Source organism: Salmo salar, chromosome 22 (genome assembly GCF_965601325.2).
Source record: "Salmo salar chromosome 22, fSalSal1, whole genome shotgun sequence".
Lineage (NCBI taxonomy): Eukaryota > Metazoa > Chordata > Actinopteri > Salmoniformes > Salmonidae > Salmo > Salmo salar.
In genome coordinates this window covers 4,861,154-4,882,815 of record NC_138312.1, presented here as the reverse complement: position 1 = coordinate 4,882,815, position 21,662 = coordinate 4,861,154, and the positions used below count along the sequence as shown (strand labels likewise).

Here is a 21,662-nt window from a genome sequence, read left to right as displayed (position 1 = left end):
TAGGATAAAGTAATCCTTCTAATCCCCCCCCCCTAAAAGATTTAGATGCACTATTGTAAAGTGGTTGTTCCACTGGATATCATAAGGTGAATGCACCAATTTGTAAGTCGCTCTGGATAAGAGCGTCTGCTAAATTACTTAAATGTAAATGTAAATGTAAAAAGATTTGGCATGGGTCCTCAGATCCTCAAAAGGTTCTACAGCTGCAACATCGAGAGCATGCTGACTGGTTGTATCACTGCCTGGTACGGCAATTGCTCGGCCTCTGACCGCAAGGCACTACAGAGGGTAGTGCGTACGGCCCAGTATATCACTGGGGCTAAGCTGCCTGCCATCCAGGACCTCTACACCAGGCGGTGTCAGAGGAAGGCCCTAAAAATTGTCAAAGACCCCAGCCACCCCAGTCATAGACTGTTCTCTCTACTACTGCATGGGAAGCGGTACCGGAGTGCCAAGTCTAGGACAAAAAGGCTTCTCAATAGTTTTTACCCCCAAGCCATAAGACTCCTGAACAGGTAATCAAATGGCTACCCGGATTATTTGCATTGTGTTTCCCCCCCAACCCCTCTTTTACACTGCTGCTACTCTCTGTTTATCATATATGCATAGTCACTTTAAATATACATTCATGTACATACTACCTCAATTAGCCTGACCAACCAGTGCCCCTGCACATTGGCTAACCGGGCAATCTGCATTGTGTCCCGCTATCTGCATCTGTGTCCCGCTACCCACCACCCGCCAACCTCTCTTTACGCCACTGCTACTCTCTGTTTATCATATATGGATAGTCACTTTAACCATATCTACATGTACATACTACCTCAATCAGCCCGACTAACCGGTGCCTGAATATACCCTCTCTACTGTATATAGCCTCGCTACTGTTATTTTTCACTGTCTTTTTACTGTTGATTTTATTTCTTTACTTACCTATTGTTCACCTAACACCTTTTTATTTAAATTGCACTGTTGGTTAGAGCCTGTAAGTAAGCATTTCAATGTAATTCACTGTTGTATTCTGTGCACGTGACAAATAAACTTTGATTTGATTTGAAATATAGTACCATTTAAAAAGAAAAATCCATAAAGAATGTTTTTTTTATTAATCAGTATACTTGAATTTAACCATAACATTTGTTGTAATATTTGTTCAATCTTTTCTGGAGGATAAAATTGAAATTGTAACCAGCTTTATGGCTTGTTTAAGAAAGGGCGATTCTTTAAACAAAATTTCATTTTCAATAAGGGGGAAATGAGAAGTTGTAATCTGTATGAAGGCAAAAAGGCCATTTTTGAACAAAGGATGAGCGTTTCTTAACTACTGGAGAACCATCTTGAAGCGCTGATCCCGTATTCGGGATCAACATCCAGAAAAAAATCAGAGCGCCATATTCATAACCAAATCTAATAATTTCTGTTTCTCAAACATAGGACTATTTTACACCGTTTTATAGATACACTTCTCCTGAATCGAACCACGTTGTCCGATTTCAAAAACGCTTTACAGCGAAAGCAAAACATTACATTATGTTAGGAGAGTACATCATCAAAATAGCCACACCGCCATTTTCCGACCAACCACATGCATCACAAATAACCAAAACACAGCCAAATTAAGCACTAACCTTTGACAATCTTCATCAGATGACACTCCTAGGACATCATGTTACACAATACATGCATTATTTTGTTCGATAAAGTTGATATTTATATATAAAAACACGTGATGTTCAGAAAATATTTTCCCTCAAATGCTTCTGGTGAATCATCGCTACAATTTAGTAAATTACTATTCGAAAACATTGTTAAAATGTAATATTGTCATTCAAAGAATTATAGATTAACATCTCGTGAATGCAACCGCATTGCCAGATTTAAAAATAACTTTACTGGGAAATCACACTTTGCAATAAACGAGGTGCTATGCTCAGAAAAATAGGCTAGGCGATACAGGTTAGCGCCATCTTGGAACCATCTAAAATCAAATATACTATTGTAAATATTCCCTTACCTTTGATTATCTTCATCAGAAGGCACTTCCAGGAATCCCAGGTCCACAACAAATGTAGTTTTGTTCGAAAAAGTTAATAATTTATGTCCCAATAGCTCCTTCTTGTTAGCGTGTTCCGAAGGCTACTCAAAATGTACTGAAGCGCGCGGGACTTGTCGTCACGAATGTGCAAACATTTTTTATTTATGTTCGTTCAAACATGTCAAACGTTGTATAACATAAATCTTTAGGGCCTTTTTCAATCAGAGCTTCAATAATATTCAAGGCGGACGATTGCATTATCTTACTAAACGTTTCGGAACGAGAGGGTACCCACGGGCGCCCGCGTCATAGTAGTAATGGCCCTCCCCCTATGACCAACTTTCCAGGCCTCTCGTTCGGTCAGTTTCTACCGGAGAAGACTCAAACCACTTTGTAAAGACTGTTGACATCTAGTGGAAGCCTTAGGAAGTGCAAAATGAATCCTAACTCACGGTGTGTTTAATAGCCAAAGACTTGAAAGTGATTCCACAAATCAGATTTCCACTTCCTGTTAGGATCTGTCTCGGGGTTTTGACTGCCATATGAGTTCTGTTATACTCACAGACACCATTCAAACAGTTTTATAAACTTTAGAGTGTTTTCTATCCAAATCTACCAATTATATGCATATCCTAGCTTCTGAGTTTGAGGAGGAGGCCATTTAAAATGGGCACGTATTTTTTACAAAATTCGCTATAGCGCCCCCTGTCCTTAACGTGCGTCAAGAGGATAAGTATAATTTATGAATGAGTGAAACTTTTAGTGAGAGGTTTAAAGCTTTAATATTTAATAATTTTAGATCCCCAAACTCACATTCATTATATGAATACACACATTTAATTTTGTCTGGCTTAGCATTCGAAATAAAGTACAATTATTTTTGCTCGTATGATTTAAAAAATTTGTCATCTGGAGTAGGCAGTGAGTAAGTAAACTGTGATAGGACCATAGAGTTAATCAATGTGATTTTCCATAAATAGACAAGTATTTACCTTTCCGTGGGTGCAGAATCGTATCTATTTTTGCAAACTTTCTATTGAAATCATTTGTGGTATGTTCATTTATATTTGAGATGTGAAGATCAAGTACGTCTACTTCACCATCCGCCCATTTTATTGGTAAACTATAAGGTAGTGTAAACACTGTATTTTTTAACAATCCAATACGTAACATGGTACACTTGTCATAATTGGGTTTTAACCTGTTAGGGCTAGGGGGCAGTATTGACACGGCTGGATAAAAAACGTACCCGATTTAATCTGGTTACTACTCCTGCCCAGTAACTAGAATATGCATATAATTATTGGCTTTGGATAGAAAACACTCCAAAGTTTCTAAAACTGTTTGAATGGTGTCTGTGAGTATAACAGAACTCAAATGGCAGGTCAAAACCTGAGCGATTCCTTTACAGGAAGTGGCCTGTCTGACCATTTATTGTCTTTCTTTGACATCTCATTCAATTACAAAGGATCTCTGCGGTAACGTGACACTTCCCACGGCTCCAATAGGCTCTCAGAGCCCGGGAAAAACCTGAATGTCGTCATTCCAGCCCCAGGCTGAAACACATTATCGCCTTTCTCAAGTGGCCGATCAAGGGACTGTGGGCTCAGGCGCGTGCACTGGCCGCCCCCGTCTTTGTGTTTTTTCCTCTGTTTTCCGAAAAGGAGATTCCCGGTCGGAATATTATCGCTTTTTTACGAGATAAATTGCATAAAAATTGATTTTAAACAGCGGTTGACATGCTTCGAAGTACGGTAATGGAATATTTAGAATTTTTTGGTCACGAATTGCGCCATGCGCACGACCCTGATTTACCATTTCGGATAGTTTCTGGGACGCACGAACAAAACGCCGCTATTCGGATATAACGATGGATTATTTTGGACCAAACCAACATTTGTTATTGAAGTAGCAGTCCTGGGAGTGCATTCTGACGAAGACAACAAAAGTTAATCAAACTTTTATAATAGTAAATCTGATTTTGGTGAAGGCTAAACTTGCCGGGTGTCTAAATAGCTAGCCCGTGATGGCTGGGCTATGTACTTAAAATATTGCAAAATGTGCTTTCACCAAAAAGCTATTTTAAAATCGGACATATCGAGTGCATAGAGGAGTTCTGTATCTATAATTCTTAAAATAATTGTTATGCTTTTTGTGAACGTTTATCGTGAGTAATTTAGTAAATTGTTAGTAAATTGCCCGGAAGTTTGCGGGGGTATGCTAGTTCTGAACGTCACATGCTAATGTAAAAAGCTGGTTTTTGATATAAATATGAACTTGATTGAACAAAACATGCATGTATTGTATAACATAATGTCCTAGGTGTGTCATCTGATGAAGATCATCAAAGGTTAGTGCTGCATTTAGCTGTCTTCTGGGTTTTTGTGACATTATATGCTAGCTTGAAAAATGGGTGTCTGATTATTTCTGGCTGGGTACTCTGCTGACATAATCTAATGTTTTGCTTTCGTTGTAAAGCCTTTTTGAAATCGGACAGTGTGGTTAGATTAACGAGAGTCTTGTCTTTAAATAGCTGTAAAATAGTCATATGTTTGAGAAATTGAAGTAATAGGATTTTTAAGGTATTTGAAAATCGCGCCACAGGATTCAACTGGCTGTTACTTAGGTGGGACGAATTCGTCCCGCCTGCCCTAGAGAGGTTAATCCACTGAGGCTAGAAAAGTGATCAAGATCTTCAATGAGACTGTGCTGGGATCCAGATTGCAGACTTAAGAAAACACTAGCTATTAAAAACATTAACATTTTTGTTTTCATCACCTGGATTTCTAACCCCTTAATGTTATTGTTGGATCTAATTTTAATAGCTAGCATTTCAATGGCCATAATAAATAGATATGGAGACAACAGACAACCTCCTCTTAAAAGCTCAATACTTTCTGAGAAGTAACCATTATTTACTATTTTACATTTTGGGTTGCTGTACAGGGTAGTAAGTTGGTGGTTGAAGATATCCCTCTAGTGGTGTGGGGGCTGTGCATGGCAAAGTGGGTGGGGTTATATCCTGCCTGTTTGGCCCTGTCCGGGGGTATCATCGGATGGGGCCACAGTGTCTCCTGAGCCCTCCTGTCTCAGCCTCCAGTATTTATGCTGCAGTAGTTTATGTGTCGGGGGGCTAGGGTCAGTCTGTTATATCTGGAGTATTTCTCTTGTCTTATCCGGTGTCCTGTGTGAATTTAAGTATGCTCTCTCTAATTCTCTCTTTCTTTCTTTCTCTCTCTCGGAGGACCTGAGCCCTAAGACCATGCCTCAAGACTATCTGGCATGATGACTCCTTGCTGTCCCCAGTCCACCTGGCCGTGCTGCTGCTCCAGTTTCAACTGTTCTGCCTGCGGCTATGGAACCCTGACCTGTTCACCGGACATGCTACCTGTCCCAGACCTGCTGTTTTCAACTCTCTAGAGACAGCAGGAGCAGTAGAGATACTCTCAATGATCGGCTATGAAAAGCCAACTGACACTTACTCCTGAGGTGCTGACCTGCTGCACCCTCGACAACTGTGATTATTATTATTTGACCATGCTGGTCATTTATGAACATTTGAACATCTTGGCCATGTTCTGTTATAATCTCCACCCGGCACAGCCAGAAGAGGACTGGCCACCCCTCAGCCTGGTTCCTCTCTAGGTTTCTTCCTAGGTTTTGGCCTTTCTAGGGAGTTTTTCCTAGCCACCGTGCTTCTACACCCACATTGCTTGCTTTTGGGGGTTTTAGGCTGGGTTTCTGTACAGCACTTTGAGATATCAGTTTATGTAAGAAGGGCTATATAAATACATTTGATTGATTGATTGATTGATTGATTGATAATTAGCTTCCTTACAGAAAAGACACTAACATTCACACATTTGATGGCCGGGCGAGGTGGGTGTGGGGCCAGAGAGAACAGGGGTTCAAACTGTAGAACCCAGTTCCTTTATTTGAATATAATTGATTTTATCAAACAAAACTATGCTACATTTTATCTCTGGGACCGTCAGGATGACAAATCAGAGCAAGATTACTGAATGTAAGTACATTATTTACCTTCAGAAGGGAATGTATCAAACCAGTTGCCATGCTAAAAGTGTTTCGTTGTTGTGCACACTCCTCAAACAATAGCATGGTATTTTTCACTGTAATAGCTACTGTAAATTGGACACCGCAGTTAGAATAACAAGAATTTAAGCTTTCTGCCCATATAAGACATGTCTATATCCCGGAAAGTTGGCTGTTGTTTGCAATGTCATTCTAGTCACATTAGCACACGTTAGCAACAACTGTCTTGGTTTAGGGACACCAATCCCATAGAGGTTAAAAAGCAAAGACCAAGAAGGCAGAATCATTTTCCTTAAATGTACCCATAATAGAAAGAAAATGGCCTTTATTAATGTGTATGCTCCAAATTCAAATGATCCTAAATTGTTTTATTCTCTGAACTGGATATTGTTAGAATTAACTTAATTCCAACTGATTATTGGGACAGATATGAACGCCATTCTGGACATGCGGGACAAATCTAATAAGACCAACTACAATAAACAGGCAACCAAGGTTCTCCAACATATACTCTCCAATTACCACCTCAATGATACCTGGTGAGCTCATAACCCTATAGCAAAATAATACAATTTTTATTCAAACAGGCACAAAACATTCTCCCGAATGGATTTCGTACTATTATCGACTCCTCTATTTCCTTCAAGAAAATAGAATTGATTAACAAAAATTCAGTCGATGATCCTTGGATTTTATGAGACGCCATCAAAGGTTTTATTAAAAACAATGCCACTGCATTTACATCTGGAATAGAATAAATAATAATAATAATAAATAAATCACAATTAAAGAGATCAGTATTGGAAAAGTTGCTAATGACGTAAGAGCCTTCTCAACAAACACACATTTCAGACCAGGTAGAGTATACTCTCTACAAAGTCAAGACACAACTAAATCTATTGATAAGACAGAGCAGAATTTGCCATCCACTGAGTTAGACTTAGCGGATATTGCAACTATTGAATTGGAATCAAGTGAAGTTGCATTTGTATTTATTAAGGATCCCCTGACAGCAGCTACTGTTCCTGGGGTCCAGCAACATTAAAACAGTTATATAGAATATCAAATATTACGTGACATTACATTTCATAACACTTTTCACAACACATTGTGTTCCCTCAGGCCACTACTCTACTATCACTTATCTACAATACAAAATCCATGTGTACGTGTGTGTAGTGCGTGTCTTATCATGTGTATGTGTGTCTGTGCCTGTATGTCTCTTCACAGTCCCTGCTGCTCCATGAGGTGTATTTGTATCAGGGTTTTTTTCATCTGATTCTACCACTTGCATTAGTTACCTGATGTGGAATAGAGTTCCCTGTAGCCATGGCTCTATGTAGTACCGTGCAACTCCCAGTGTGTTCTGTAGCTGTAGCTCAGTTGGTAGAGCATGGTGTTTGCAACACCAGGGTTGTGGGTTCGATTCACACGGGGGGCCAGCAAAAAAAATGCATTCACTACTATAAGTCGCTCTGGATAAGAGCATCTGCTAAATGACTAAAATGTAAAAAAAAAAATGTAAATGTGTTCTTGACTTGGGGATTGTGAAGACTTTTTTGTGGTATGCATTGGTGTCCGAGCTGTGTGCTAGTAGTTTAGACAGACAGCTCAAAGCGTTCAGCATGTCAACACTTCTTACTAAAACAAGTAGTGATGAAGTCAATCCCTCACCACTTTGAACCAGGAGAGATTTACATGCATATTATTATTAACGTTAGCTCTCTGTGTACATTTAAGTGCCAGCCATGCTGCCCTGTTCTGAGCTAATTGTAATTTGAGGTCCCTCTTTGTGGCACCTGACCACATGACTGAACAGTAGTCCAGGTGCCTTAAAACTAGAGCTTGTAGGACCTGCCTTGTTGATAGTGTTAAAAAGGCAGAGCAGCGCTTTATTATGGACAGCCTTCTCCCCATCTTAGCTACTGTATCAACATGTTTTTACCATGACAGGGTTACTCCAAGCAGTCACCTCAACTTGCTCAATTTCCATACAACTTATTACAAGATTTAGTTGAAGTTTAGGGTTTAGTGAATGATTTGTCCCAAATACAATGGTTTACGTTTTTGAAATATTAAGGACTAACTTATTCCTTGCCCCCATTCTGAAACTAACTGCAGCTCTTTGTTAAGTGTTGCAGTGATTTCGCTGTAGTAGCTGACGTGTATAGTGTTGAGTCATCCGCATACATAGACACTCCGGCTTTACTCAAGGCCAGTGGCATGTCATTAGTAAAGATTGAAAAAAGTAAAGGGCCTAGACAGCTGCCCTGATGAATTCCTGATTCCTCCTGGATTATGTTGAAGAGGCTTCCATTAAAGAACACCCTCTGTGTTCTGTTAGACAGGTAACTCTTCATCCACAATATAGCAGGGGGTGTAAAGCCATAACACATGTTTTTCCAGCAGCAGACTAGGATCGATAATGTCAAAAGTAGCACTGAAGTCTAACAAAACAGCTCCCACAATCGTCTTATCTATTTCTCTCAGCCAATCATCAGTCATTTGTGTAAGTGCCGTGCTTGTTTAATGTCCTTCCCTATAAGCATGCTGAAAGTATGTTGTCAATTTGTTTACAGTAAAATAGCATTGTACATGGTCAAACACAATTTCCCCAAAAGTTTACTAAGGGTTGGTAACAGGCTGATTGGTTGGCTATTTGAGCCAGTAAAAGGGGGCTTTACTATTCTTGGGTAGCGGAATTACTTTGCCTTCCCAACAGGCCTGAGGGCACACACTTTCTAGTAGGCTTAGATTGAAGATATGGCAAATAGGAGTGGCAATATCATCTGGTATTATCCTCAGTAAATTTCCATCCAAGTTGTCAGACCCCGGTGGCTTGTCATTGTTGATAGACAAATCATTTTCACTTCTTCCACCCTCACTTTACAGAATTCAAAATTACAACGCTTGTCTTTCATAATTTGATCCGTTATACTTGGATGTGTAGTGTCAGCATTTGTTGCTGGCATGTCATGCCTTAGTTTGCTTGCTAATCTTGCTAATGAAAAAATCATTAAAGTAATTGGCAATATCAGTGGGTTTTGTGATGAATGAGCCATCTGATTCAATAAATTACTATCAGCACCCAAATTAATCAACCAAAGATTCTCCCGTTTTTATAAAGAATTGTACACCTCTGATTGTAAATCCACACCAAGCCAGACGAGTCCTTTTTAAAAGAAATAAGAACTCCTCCTCTCAACTGAGGAAGCTGGCTTGCTGGGAGCTCAAATCTCTCTCCATAAACTCAAAAAGGGCATTGGATAACATGAATAAAGGCATATCATCTGGTTGGAAGGGTATTCCTCCTGAGGTTTATTTAACATTTCAAACCAATTAAGGCCACTGTTACTTGAAATTATTAACACAGCCGTTCACAACGGTTCATTTGGAAGGAATGTAAATACAACACTAATTTCGCTTTTATTAAAGAAAAAAGGTAAGGATGCAACCCAGTGTTCTCACTATCGCCCCCCTAGCTTTGATAAACAAACTTGTTTTATTTATTATGTCGTCCCGTACCGAAACTTTTAATTTTTATTTTTTTGAAATGTAATCTTTATTTAACTAGTCAAGTCAGTTAAGAACAAATTCTTATTTAAAATGATGGCCTACCCCGGCCAAACCCGGACAACGCTGGGCCAATTGTGCGCTGCCCTATGGGAGTCCCAATCACAGCCGGATGTGATACAGCCTGGCAACTTACTTTGCCAAGTTGATACATCCGTGCCAAAGCCGGTTTGTTAAACTATTACACCAATATCTCTCAACTCTATGGATCACATCATCTCATTATACACCGACAATATCTTACTTTATCTAGACAATGTATCTCAATCCCTCCCAAATGCTTTTAAAATCTTAGACAAATTTAGCTCCATCTCAAGTTATAAAATAAATCCAACCAAATCTGTCCTACTGCTTCTCAAGACACCGATGGAGGACTCCATATCTACCTATGGAATCTCAATCGTTTCCCATTTGAAATATTTGGGAGTAAATATATTTCCTTCCTTAGATGCAACCAGAAACTTTAACAGAACGCTGTATTCAATCCGACCTCAGTAGACAGACTAACATCCCAGTTGTTTTAATACTAGAACCGATTGGCCTTTCAGCCTATAAGTACCTGTCAGAGAACGTTGAGAACGTTGTCGGGCGTCCCATTTACCATACGCATCGAATGCAAACATAAGCACCAAGGCTTGATAAATAGTGCTTAAACAATTGTAAAGCATGACTTGTATGAAGAAATATTTGTGGAAATATATTATTGTAAAAATAAAATAGTTATTTGTTTAGATAGTCAATGATATGTTTTGCATTTTTCTATAAAGTCCTATTAAACATGTAGGCCTAAAGCCAATTTTCGACACATCCTGGCCAATGACGTATCAACATTCTAACAGTCTAATAAATACATTTCATACATGCTATGGGAAGAATAATACTTTTGTTGTGTTTATAAATGTCTTAGGTAACATTAGAAAACTAAAAAACTATTCTTTCAAATAACATAGAATTCATTAGTTTATGTTACTCCAGGGCTATAAGTAAAAAAAAAAACACTAGTTCAAGAAGTCCATTATAATTTCATTTTGCCAGGTCTAAAGAAACATGTGGAAATAAGAAAATGTGTTTAAAAGAAAACAGAATAGTGAATTTTACGTTTATTATGTTGGTCTGCTTAGTAGCCAGAGCAATGCTGCCACACAAGCGGTCATGTTCTAAACGCATGGACAGTGCAGATACTCTTGGAAAAAGTGAAGTTTGGAAATAGAGCTGAGAACTATTTGACAAAGGTAAGTGTCATAGAAACTGCAGAATATGCTGTTTCCCATACTATATGGAAATCAAAAAGTTACCTGCATGTGACTGAAGGAGGATTTGATAAAGTGCATTACAAGATGCACCCCTCTCCAGGGGCGGAAATTCCGGGGGGGACGGGGGGACACGACCCCCCCATCCTGGGAAAAATATGATTTGTCCCCCCCAATATATCACTGAAACATAACTATGTAATTTAAATAATATTAATAATACGCAATGAAAGCAATTGTGCTGATTATAGACACTTAATAGCGTGTTTTTAAGTTTCAAAAGATTGCGACCCCCCCACCCTTTTCCTCACAATGGTTTGATCCACTGGCAAGGTAACAGAGGGGTCGTGTCTACTGTCTGAAAGGCACTCAATGAACGTAACTGACGTAAAGTTAATCCAGTCAATCGCGCACACACACTAGCTGAATATGCAGAGCTCGCATGCAAATATTAACTATTAAGCTAGCTAGTACCTATTCCATTTACGTGGCCTCGTCAAAGATGGAATCTTTGCTATCGTCAATTTATTCCGAGATCAGCATGCAGATGATGTAAGTTAGTGCTTCAAAGTCCCTGTGATAAGGTTAGCGATAAACTGAAGTCCAAACTGAACAGAACTACACTCTTCTTCTACCATTGTCTTAAATATATTTAATGGTCTCGTTGCAAAAGCTAAATTGTCGCAAGGGAACTTTTATTTATTTATTTGATTTAACCCGGGTAGCAAAGATTATAGCAAACACCACTGAAACGGAATTGGTGCTCGCTTGCTTTGCAAATTCAGCTATTGTTGGAAGCCAGCCAATATGAAACAAACTATTAAAATTACAAAAGGTTGCAGCATATGTTGTGTAAATGGTGAACTCATACAGCTGTCAACTTGTCATTTTAATCCGTTTCACATTTGCTAGCTACCTTTTAGATCGAAGCCCAAATAGAATGATAAAAGATAAGATGATAGAAGCCCATCTCCTACTGTAAATAACCTACACACTGTGTGTGTGTGTAGCCAGCCAGGTAGAAAAATGGCAGAAAAATAAAAGACGGACATCAGAGTATTTTTCAGTACACCAAAACGCAAAGTAAGATCCCTAGTAGCCTAATATCTCAAAGACTAGTTGATAAAATGTTCATAAGAAAGAAATGAAATTCTAATGGAAATGTTTCACAATGATGTCATTAGGCAGAGCAGGCAACAGATGGCACACAGACAGCAGAGTTGGGGACAGATATGCAGGGACAGACTGGCAGAGACGGAGTCTCAGGTAAGTTTGTTGAGTCTTTGTTTGGCAACATTATGAAAGGTTCTCAATTTCTTTGACTTGTAAAATAGGAACATAATTGGAAAATGCCATGGATACCCCCACTCTCAACTTAAACTGGTGACTGAACTAAGATTTGTTAAAGGCAATGGTATTGCTGTTATGAGTAGTTGTGTAGTTTTGGGTACCGGTAGTTAGGAGTACGGCAAACACCTTATTTCTTTGGTTCCTCAATATACATTTACCATATTACAATGTAGGCTATGTGTTACAGCACTACTTTTGGTGTCCCCCTCAGGAATTGCTCTTGAGAAAATGTCATGTAATTGTCCCCCCCAAAGTTGATATCAGATTTTCGCCCCTGCCCCTCTCTTCATGTGCAATTTGACAACTGATAATTCTGTCAGTCATCTGACTATTGCCAATTTAATTTTGTTTATAGGCAAACTCTTATGTGTGGAATTAGTTTTGGTATAGCGTAGGTATAGTTTCGATGGGCCGGCTGTGCAGGCTGACTGGCATCATTTGCTTCCCCTTGCTCATCAACTTCGATAACAAGAGTGAAGGATATGTTTTGCATTATTCTAAAAGACTACTGCAACACGTACCATGTTTTCATTTTTACCTTACAATAAATTTGATTAGTAATAGTTACAGTAAATAAAACAGTCCCATAATAGCTTATTTTTTACAAAGTAAAACGTAAAAGAAAATATAATTATTTGCTATAAACATAAGTGCTAACGCTGATAAATAGGCATAACAAACTCATTCCACTATTGTATTTCTAAATTAAAACAACCTCTTCACGCTCCTCATCATCTAGTTAGGCTTAATTTAAATTCAATTGTGAAGTAACATGCACAATTATCATCCATTCGTCATTCATTCAATGAGGAGAGAGAGACGCTTTAGTTCCTGACTGGGTACCAACGTCCTAGAGCATTGTCTTGGCATGTTATGTAGATAATAGGTGTGAAGAAAACAGGTGAAAAGGCTCCACATCAATTATTTTTTTCTCAACTGTCAGAATTTTTATACAAACATTTAGGAAAAGTCAGGGAAAGAGCAGGACAAAGGTTATTTGGGGTGTGATTTTTTATTTACGAAATCAAACGTCAGTGGCCTATGATGGTTCTAGTGTTAGTCGGCAGAATATCTATTGTCAAAATAAATATATATTGCCACGGCTGAATTTCTGTAGGTCAATGCTTCTCTTGTCTCCCCCTTCTGGCTATTGTGCAGTTTCGGAATATATATGTCAAGGTAAGCGATCCCGGATAAAATTAACAAACTTACAAAGAGGAAGAGGTGGTCTTCAATGATATATACCTTAACTACTCTTTGGTCCCATTATTGCTCACACAATCTCTATTTGGCTCAACATTTTGAAACAATGTATACTGAACAAAAATAAACATAACAATTTACAGTTCATATAAGGAAAATCTGTCAATTGAAATGAATGAATTAGGCCCTAATCTATGGATTTCACATAACTGGGCAGGGGCGCAGCCATGGATGGGCCTCGGAGGGCATAGGCCCACTTGGAAGCCAGGTTCAACCACTGGGTAGCCAAGCCCAGCCAACTAGAATGTGTTTTTTTCCCACAAAATACATTTATTACAGACAGAAATACTGCTCAGCACCCCACACTCCCCCCTCTGATTATGCCGCAGGTGAAGAAGCCGGATGTGGAGGTCCTGGGCTGGTGTGGTTACATGTGGTCTGCGGTTGTGAGGCCGGTTGGACGTACTGCCAAATGATCTAAAACGACGTTGGAGGCGGTTTATGATAGAGAAATTAACATTAAATTATCTGGAAACAGGTATGGTGGACGTTTCTGCAGTCAGCATGCCAATTGCACGTGGCATTGTGTTGCGTGACAAAACTGCACATTTTAGAGTGGTCTTTTATTGTCCCCTGCACAAGGTGCGCCTGTGTAGTGATGTTTAATCAGCTTCTTTATGGATTATCTTGACAAAGGATAAAATAGGTCACTAACAGGGATATAAACAAATTAGTGCACAAACATTTGAGAGAAATAATATTGTTGTGCATATGGACAATTTCTGTGATATTTTATTTCAGCTCATGAAACATGGGAACAGCACTTTACATCTTGCATTCATAATTCTGTTCAGTGTAACTGGGAATCAAAACGTCATGCCCATACTCCAATATTTCACAATAATACCTTGTGACCTTTTTGCATTCCCCCCCATGGTCCAAATGTGGAATCTGTACCCTTGCCGATATCATGGACAGTAATGCTTTGAGAATATTCCAAGATTTGAAAAACACACATTACCAGGCAACTCATTTTTTTCCTAATTATAATTTAGTTCAACTATGCTAGCCTATGGAGTCCCTTGGGAAACCCAACCATCCAATAATGGGATTTATGAATAAATGATCTGGGCTGCCGAAAGGACTGATCTCTCTATATCATATAGTGCATATCAGGAAAGTATTCAGACCCCTCCACATTTTGCTTCATGCAGCCTTATTCTAAAATGGATTTAAAAAAAATCTCATCAATTCACCCATAATGACAAAGCGAAAACAGGTTAAGAAATGTTCGCAAATGTATTACAAACAAAAAACAAATATACCTTATTTACATAAGTATTCAGACCCTTTTATATGAGACTCGAAGTTGAGCTCAGATGCATCCTGTTTCCATTGATCATCCTTTGATTGGAGTCCACCAGTGGTAAATTAAATTGATTGGACATGATTTGGAAAGGTACACACACACCTGTCTATATAAGGTCCCAAAGTTGACAGTGCATGTCAGAGCAAAAACCAAGCCATGAGGTCGACGGAATTGTCCGTAGAGCTCAGAAACAGGATGTGTCAAGGCAGAGATCTGGGGAAGGGTACCAAAGAAATGTCTGCATCATTGAAGGTTCCCAAGAACAAAGTGGCCTCCATCATACTTAAATGGAAGAAGTAAAGAACCACTAAGACTATTCCTAGAGCTGGCCACCTGGCCAAACTGAGCAATCGGGGGAGAAGGCCCTTGGTCAGGGAGGGGACCAAGAACCTGACAGAGCTCAAGAGTTCCTCTGTGGAGATGGGAGAACATTGCGGAAGGACAACCATCTCTGCAACAGTCCACCAATCAGGCCTTTATGGTATAGTGGCCAGATGGAAACCACTCCTCAGTAAAAGGCACATGACAGCTTGCTTGGAGTTTGCCAAAAGGCACCTAAAGGACTCTCCGACCATGAGAAACAAGATTATCTGGTCTGATGAAACCAAGATTGAACTCTTTGGTCTGAATGTCAAGCGTCATGTCTGGAGGAAAGCTGGCACCATCCCTATGGTGAATCATGGTGATGTTTTTCAGTGGCAGGGACTGGGAGACTAGTCAGGATCGAGGGAAAGATGAACGGAGCAAAGTAGAGAGATCCTCGATGAAAACCTGCTCCAGAACGCTCAGGACCTCCGACTAGGGCGAAGGTTCAACTTCCAACAGGACAACGAACCTAACCACACAGCCAAGACAATGTAGTAGTGGCTTGTTTCTGAATGTCCTTGAGTGGCCCAGCCAGAGCCCAGACTTGAATCTCTCTGTAGAGTCCTGAAAATAGCTGTGCAGCGACGCTCACCATCCAACCTGTCAGAGCTTGAGAGGATCTGCAGAGAAGAATGGGAGAAACTCCCCAAATACAGGTGTGCCAAGCTTGTAGCGTCATACCCAAGAAGACTCAAGGCTGTAAACGCTGCCAAAGGTGCTTAACAAAAGTACTGAGTAAAGAGTCTGAATATACTTATGTAAATGTCATATTTCATTTTTTATTTTAAATACATTTGCAAAAATGTCTAAAAACCTGTTTTTGCTTTGTCATTATGGGGTATTGTGTGTAGATTGATGAGGGGAAACAAAATACTTAATCCATATTACAATAAGGCTGGAATGTAACAAAATATGGAAAAAGTCAAGGGGTCTAAATAATTTCCGAATGCACTGTATAAACAACTTTTGGAAAGCTCATATTCTGAGCGAGCCATTAAAAAAAAGTATTGTCCACAGATCTAAGTGAATTTGAACAAAAAATATGACCTCAGCATCCTGCAATCCGAAACCATCAATTTATACATTTTAAGTTTGTTCACAGACTGTATTTAACACCAAGGAAACGTTTTATGATGAAACAGGCCCCAACTCCCAACTGTCCACTGTGTCCCCTAAATCAGGTAGGCACATTCTTTCATATGATGTGGGAGTGCCCTGCAGTTAAATGCTACTGGGACGAAGTTAGAAAATGTATGTGCATGAATTTAAATATTCATTGCTTTGCATATACTATGTTACTTAATGATGATAGGTCCTTGAATCTCTCAATAAATCAGAGATGATCACTGCTGGCATGCAGCACTGCCGCAAAAAAAAGATCTTGGCTCCTAAATGGCAATCACCTCACTCTCTCCAAATTCCTCAGAAGATACAGTTACTATTAGACGTTATACCATTAGAATGATCTACAGTGAGAATGAATGGTGCTAATTAAGAAACAATTGAGGCCTGGACAAATACACTTGACTCTAAAGAATAACCCCAGCTAAAGCCCAACACATCCAAATAAACAAATCTATAAAAGTCCAAACATACAAACAGGCTCACTTATTTATTTTATTTTTTACATACTAAATGTATTGTTACTTGTTGGCTCTGTGTTAAAATCATGGTGATTAATAGTTTGCATTTGTGTTGCTTTTAAAATGTTTTTCTTATTTTTGATTGGCAGCCCACGGCTGGATGCGACTTAACTATTCAATAATATGAATATATGTATGGTGCATGTACAGTGGGGGAAAAAAGTATTTGATCCCCTGCTGATTTTGTTCATTTGCCCACTTACAAAGAAATGATCAGTCTATAATTTTAATAGTAGGTTTATTTGAACAGTGAGAGACAGAATAACAACAAAAAAATCCAGAAAAACGCATGTCAAAAATTTTAATGAGGGAAATAAGTATTTGACTCCTCTGCAAAACATGACTTAGTACTTGGTGGCAAAACCCTTGTTGGCAATCACAGAGGTCAGACGTTTCTTGTAGTTGGCCACCAGGTTTGCACACATCTCAGGAGGGATTTTGTCCTACTCCTCTTTGCAGATCTTCTCCAAGTCATTAAGGTTTCGAGGCTGACGTTTGGCAACTCGAACCTTCAGCTCCCTCCACAGATTTTCAATGGGATTAAGGTCTGGAGACTGGCTAGGCCACTCCAGGACCTTAATGTGCTTCTTCTTGAGCTACTCCTTTGTTGCCTTGGCCATGTGTTTTGGGTCATTGTCATGCTGGAATACCCATCCACGACCCATTTTCAATGCTCTGGCTGAGGGAAGGAGGTTTTCACCAAAGATTTGATGGTACATGGCCCCGTCCATCGTCCCTTTGATGTGGTGAAGTTGTCCTGTCCCCTTAGCAGAAACACCCCCAAAGCATAATGTTTCCACCTCCATGTTTGACGGTGGAGATGGTGTTCTTGGGGTCATAGGCAGCATTCCTCCTCCTCCAAACATGGCGAGTTGAGTTGATGTCAAAGAGCTCCATTTTGGTCTCATCTGACCACAACACTTTCACCCAGATGTCCTCTGAGTCATTCAGATGTTCATTGGCAAACTTCAGACGGGCCTGTATATGTATTCTTGAGCAGGGGGACCTTGCGGGCGCTGCAGGATTTCAGTCATTCACGGCGTAGTGTGTTACCAATTGTTTTCTTGGTGACTATGGACCCAGCTGCCTTGAGATCATTGACAAGATCCTCCCGTGTAGTTCTGGGCTGATTCCTCACCGTTCTCATGATCATTGCAACTCCACGAGGTGAGATCTTGCATGGAGCCCCAGGCCGAGGGAGATTGACAGTTCTTTTGTGTTTCTTCCATTTGCGAATAATCACACCAAATGTTGTCAGCTTCTCACCAAGCTGCTTGACGATGGTCTTGTAGCCCATTCCAGCCTTGTGTAGGTCTACAATCTTGTCCCTGACATCCTTGGAGAGCTCTTTGGTCTTGGCCATGGTGGAGAGTTTGGAATCTGATTGATTGCTTCTGTGGACAGGTGTCTTTTTTTACAGGTAACAAGCTACGGTTTGGAGCACTCCCTTTAAGAGTGTGCTCCTAATCTCAGCTCGTTACCTGTATAAGACACCTGGGATCCAGAAATCTTTCTGATTGAGAGGGGGTCAAATACTTATTTCCCTCATTAAAATGCAAATCAATTTATAACATTTCTGACATGCATTTTTCTGGATTTTTGTTGTTGTTATTCTGCCTCTCACTGTTCAAATAAACCTACCATTAAAATTATAGACTGATCCTTTCTTTGTCAGTGGGCAAACGTATAAAATCAGCAGGGGATCAAATACTTTTTCCCCCCACTGTAGCCCCCCCACCCCCTCAAGAAAATAAAAAAATGAATAAAGATTTGGTCACACAAAAAACAAAGCAAAAAATGTAAACATATGGCTTCCCCAAGATGAGGAAAACTTGAGCGGTGATGTTCAAACAATGTTCTCTCCATCGGCGTACATTCATGATTAGAACCAAAGTTCCGGAGTGCCCCATGATCCTTCGGTATTTTTTCAGGTTCACCTTTAACCTTTATTTTGATAGGGAGTCATGGCTGAAATCAAGGTCTCTTTTCCAGATGAGCCCTGTATAGCACAATACACATCAAAATACACTAAACACATTAAACTACACATTCATATATACATTTAAAATACACAACACATGAAAAGCAAAACACAACCAGAAAAAACAGACATTGTTCAGGAAAAAAGGTCCCCTAAGAACTCAGTGGAGATTAAAGGAATGTCCAGAGTTAACCATCTCTGAGCCCAGGTCCGCTATCCCCTACATCTATAGGTTAACAATTAGGTAAGGTATGGAATAAGTTTGAGCCTGGTCCTGAAGTCATTGGGAAGGGTGGCAGGTTGCCAGGTTACTTTACAGAACATGTCCTCCAGCTTTTGGCTTGTGTCAGTCAAACAACAAATGGACGAAAGATGAAGGGAACAGGCCTTTCTTGTTTGGCTGGCCCTCAACGTATCCATGCTGTGAGGACAAAAGAACAAAATATTGATGGGTTGCACAAAATATTTCTACCGTTGACCCATCTACACCCCATTTGTATGTTTGTTAGTTCAGGTTGTCTGCTTTTGTGACTACGGGGGGAGATTCCATTGGAAGACCAGATGGCCTATTGAGTATCCAGAGGAGGAGGAAGCTGTTTATCCTATAGCCCTCCTATATAGGGTTTCTGGCATTGTAACATTACATTTACATTACATTTAAGTCATTTAGCAGAGCGACTTACAAATTGGTGCATTCACCTTATGATATCCAGTGGAACAACCACTTTACAATAGTGCATCTAAATCTTTTAAGGGGGGGGGGGGGGGGTTAGAAGGATTACTTTATCCTTTAAGGTATTCCTTAAAGAGGTGGGGTTTCAGGTTCACATCACAGCTCTAGAAGATAAAGAATACAATGGACATTATATCCTGTCAGACCTAGGTTCTAATACTATTTCAAATATTTCAATTACTTTCACATTTGAAAAGACAAGTAGTTGAATATTGGAATCTATTTGGAAATACACATGGAAAGCATTTGAAAATACTGACTCAAATACAGTCCCATGCTTTTAACCCATTTATTTGCTTTTACAAATAACCATTCAAAAACTCTAATAAAAGTATTTGATTGTTTTCGGGCTGTGTATTTGAAAATACTAAAATACACAGAAAAAAGTATTTTGAATACCAGATACTCAAATACACATGTATTTGAACCCAGGTCTGTATCCTGTATGAAAGGGGATCTTTGGGTTGGACTAGACATTCTATACTTGTCTTTCCATCTTACTTTTGTTTTCTTTCTTAACTATTCAATCCACATTGCAGAAGTTCAGCTTTACAAGGTAAACTCTGCATATGTCGGCTCAATCGGAAATTACTTTAACATTTTTATTGCAGAATCTGTAACTCTTCTGTTAAAAAAAAGAAAGTATGTGGACACCCCTTGAAATTAGTGGACACCGCTTCGGCTATTTCAGCCACACCCGTTGCTGACAGGTGTATAAAATCAAGCACACAACCATGCGACCTCCATAGATAAACATTGTCAGTAGAATGGCCCGTACTGAAGAGTTCATTGACTTTCAACGTGGTTCCGTCATAGGATGCCAACTTTCCAACAAGTCAGGTCCTCACATTTATGCCCTGCTAAAGCTGCCCCGGACAACTGTAAGTGCTGTTATTGTGAAGTGGAAACATCTAGGAGCAACAATGGCTCAGCCGCAAAGTGATAGGCCAACAAGCTCACAGAACGGGACCGCTCAGTGCTGAAACGCGTTGCGCTTAAAAATCGTCTGTCCTCGGTTGCAACACTCATTACCGAGTTCCAAACTGCCTCTGGAAGCAATGTCAGCACAATAACTGTTCCTCAGGAGCTTCATGAATGGGTTTTCATGGCCTAGCAGCCACGCACAAGCCTAAGATCACCATCCACAATGCCAAGCGTCAGCTGGAGTGGTGTAAAGCTTGCCGCCATTGGACTCTAGAGTAGTGGAAGCGCGTTTTCTGGAGTGATGAATCACGCTTCTTCAACTGGCAGTCCGACGGACTAATTTGGGTTTATTGGATGCCAGGAGAACGCTACCTGCCCAATTGCATAGTGCCAACTGTAAAGTTTGGTGGAGTTGGGCTAGGCCCCTTAGTTCCAGTGAAGGGAAATCTTAACGCTACAGCATACAATGACATTCTAGGCGATTCTGTGCTTCCAACTTTGTGGCAACAGTTTGGGGAAGGCCCTTTCCTGTTTCAGCATAATGCCCCCATACAAAAAAGCAAGGTCTATACAGAAATGTTTTTTCAAGATCAATGTGGAATAAATTGACTGGCCTGCACAGAGCCCTGACCTCAACCCTATCAAACACCTTTGGGATGAATTGGAATGCCGACTGCGAACCAGGCCTAATTGCCCAACATCAGTGCCCAACTAATGCACTTTTGGCTGAATGAAAGCAAGTCCCCGCAGCAATGATCCAACATCTAGTGGAAAGCCTTCCCAAAAGAGTGGGGGCTGTTACAGCAGCAAAGGGGGAACAAACTCCATATTACTGCCCATGATTTTGGAATGAGATGTTCAGGTGTCCACATACTCTTGGCCATGTAGTGTATTTCTTCGCCAGGGCAGCTGGGTTTATGAGGGCCTGGTTGGAAGTTTTGTCGACGACTCACTGATGCAGATATGGAGACTGAATGAAACAAGGTCAACGGAGAGGAATCTGGTCAGAACCAATTCCAGCTGTCCCGCTACGAACTATTCACCTTGTTTCGCAAACTGACAAGCATCTCTTTTGGATGTCCATCTCCTTAATCAGTAAATTATTCTGTCAATTATCACACAGATACCCTAGCTGACAGGAAAGGGAAACTTGTGATTTGAACAGGGATCTCTGTCACAATT

General features: G+C 40.0%; 1 protein-coding gene across 1 annotated transcript in view; it reads right to left on the bottom strand.

Annotated features, from left to right (window-relative positions):
- Positions 1-14,238: 14,238 nt before the first annotated feature.
- Positions 14,239-21,662, bottom strand: part of unm_sa1614 (un-named sa1614) — a 117,436-nt gene continuing 110,012 nt past the window's right edge. Inside the window, exon 28 of the mRNA XM_045705329.2 lies at positions 14,239-19,244. Within this exon, the coding sequence (XP_045561285.1) occupies positions 19,170-19,244 (75 nt within the window). The 3' untranslated portion in view covers positions 14,239-19,169. The remainder of the gene's footprint in view (positions 19,245-21,662) is intronic.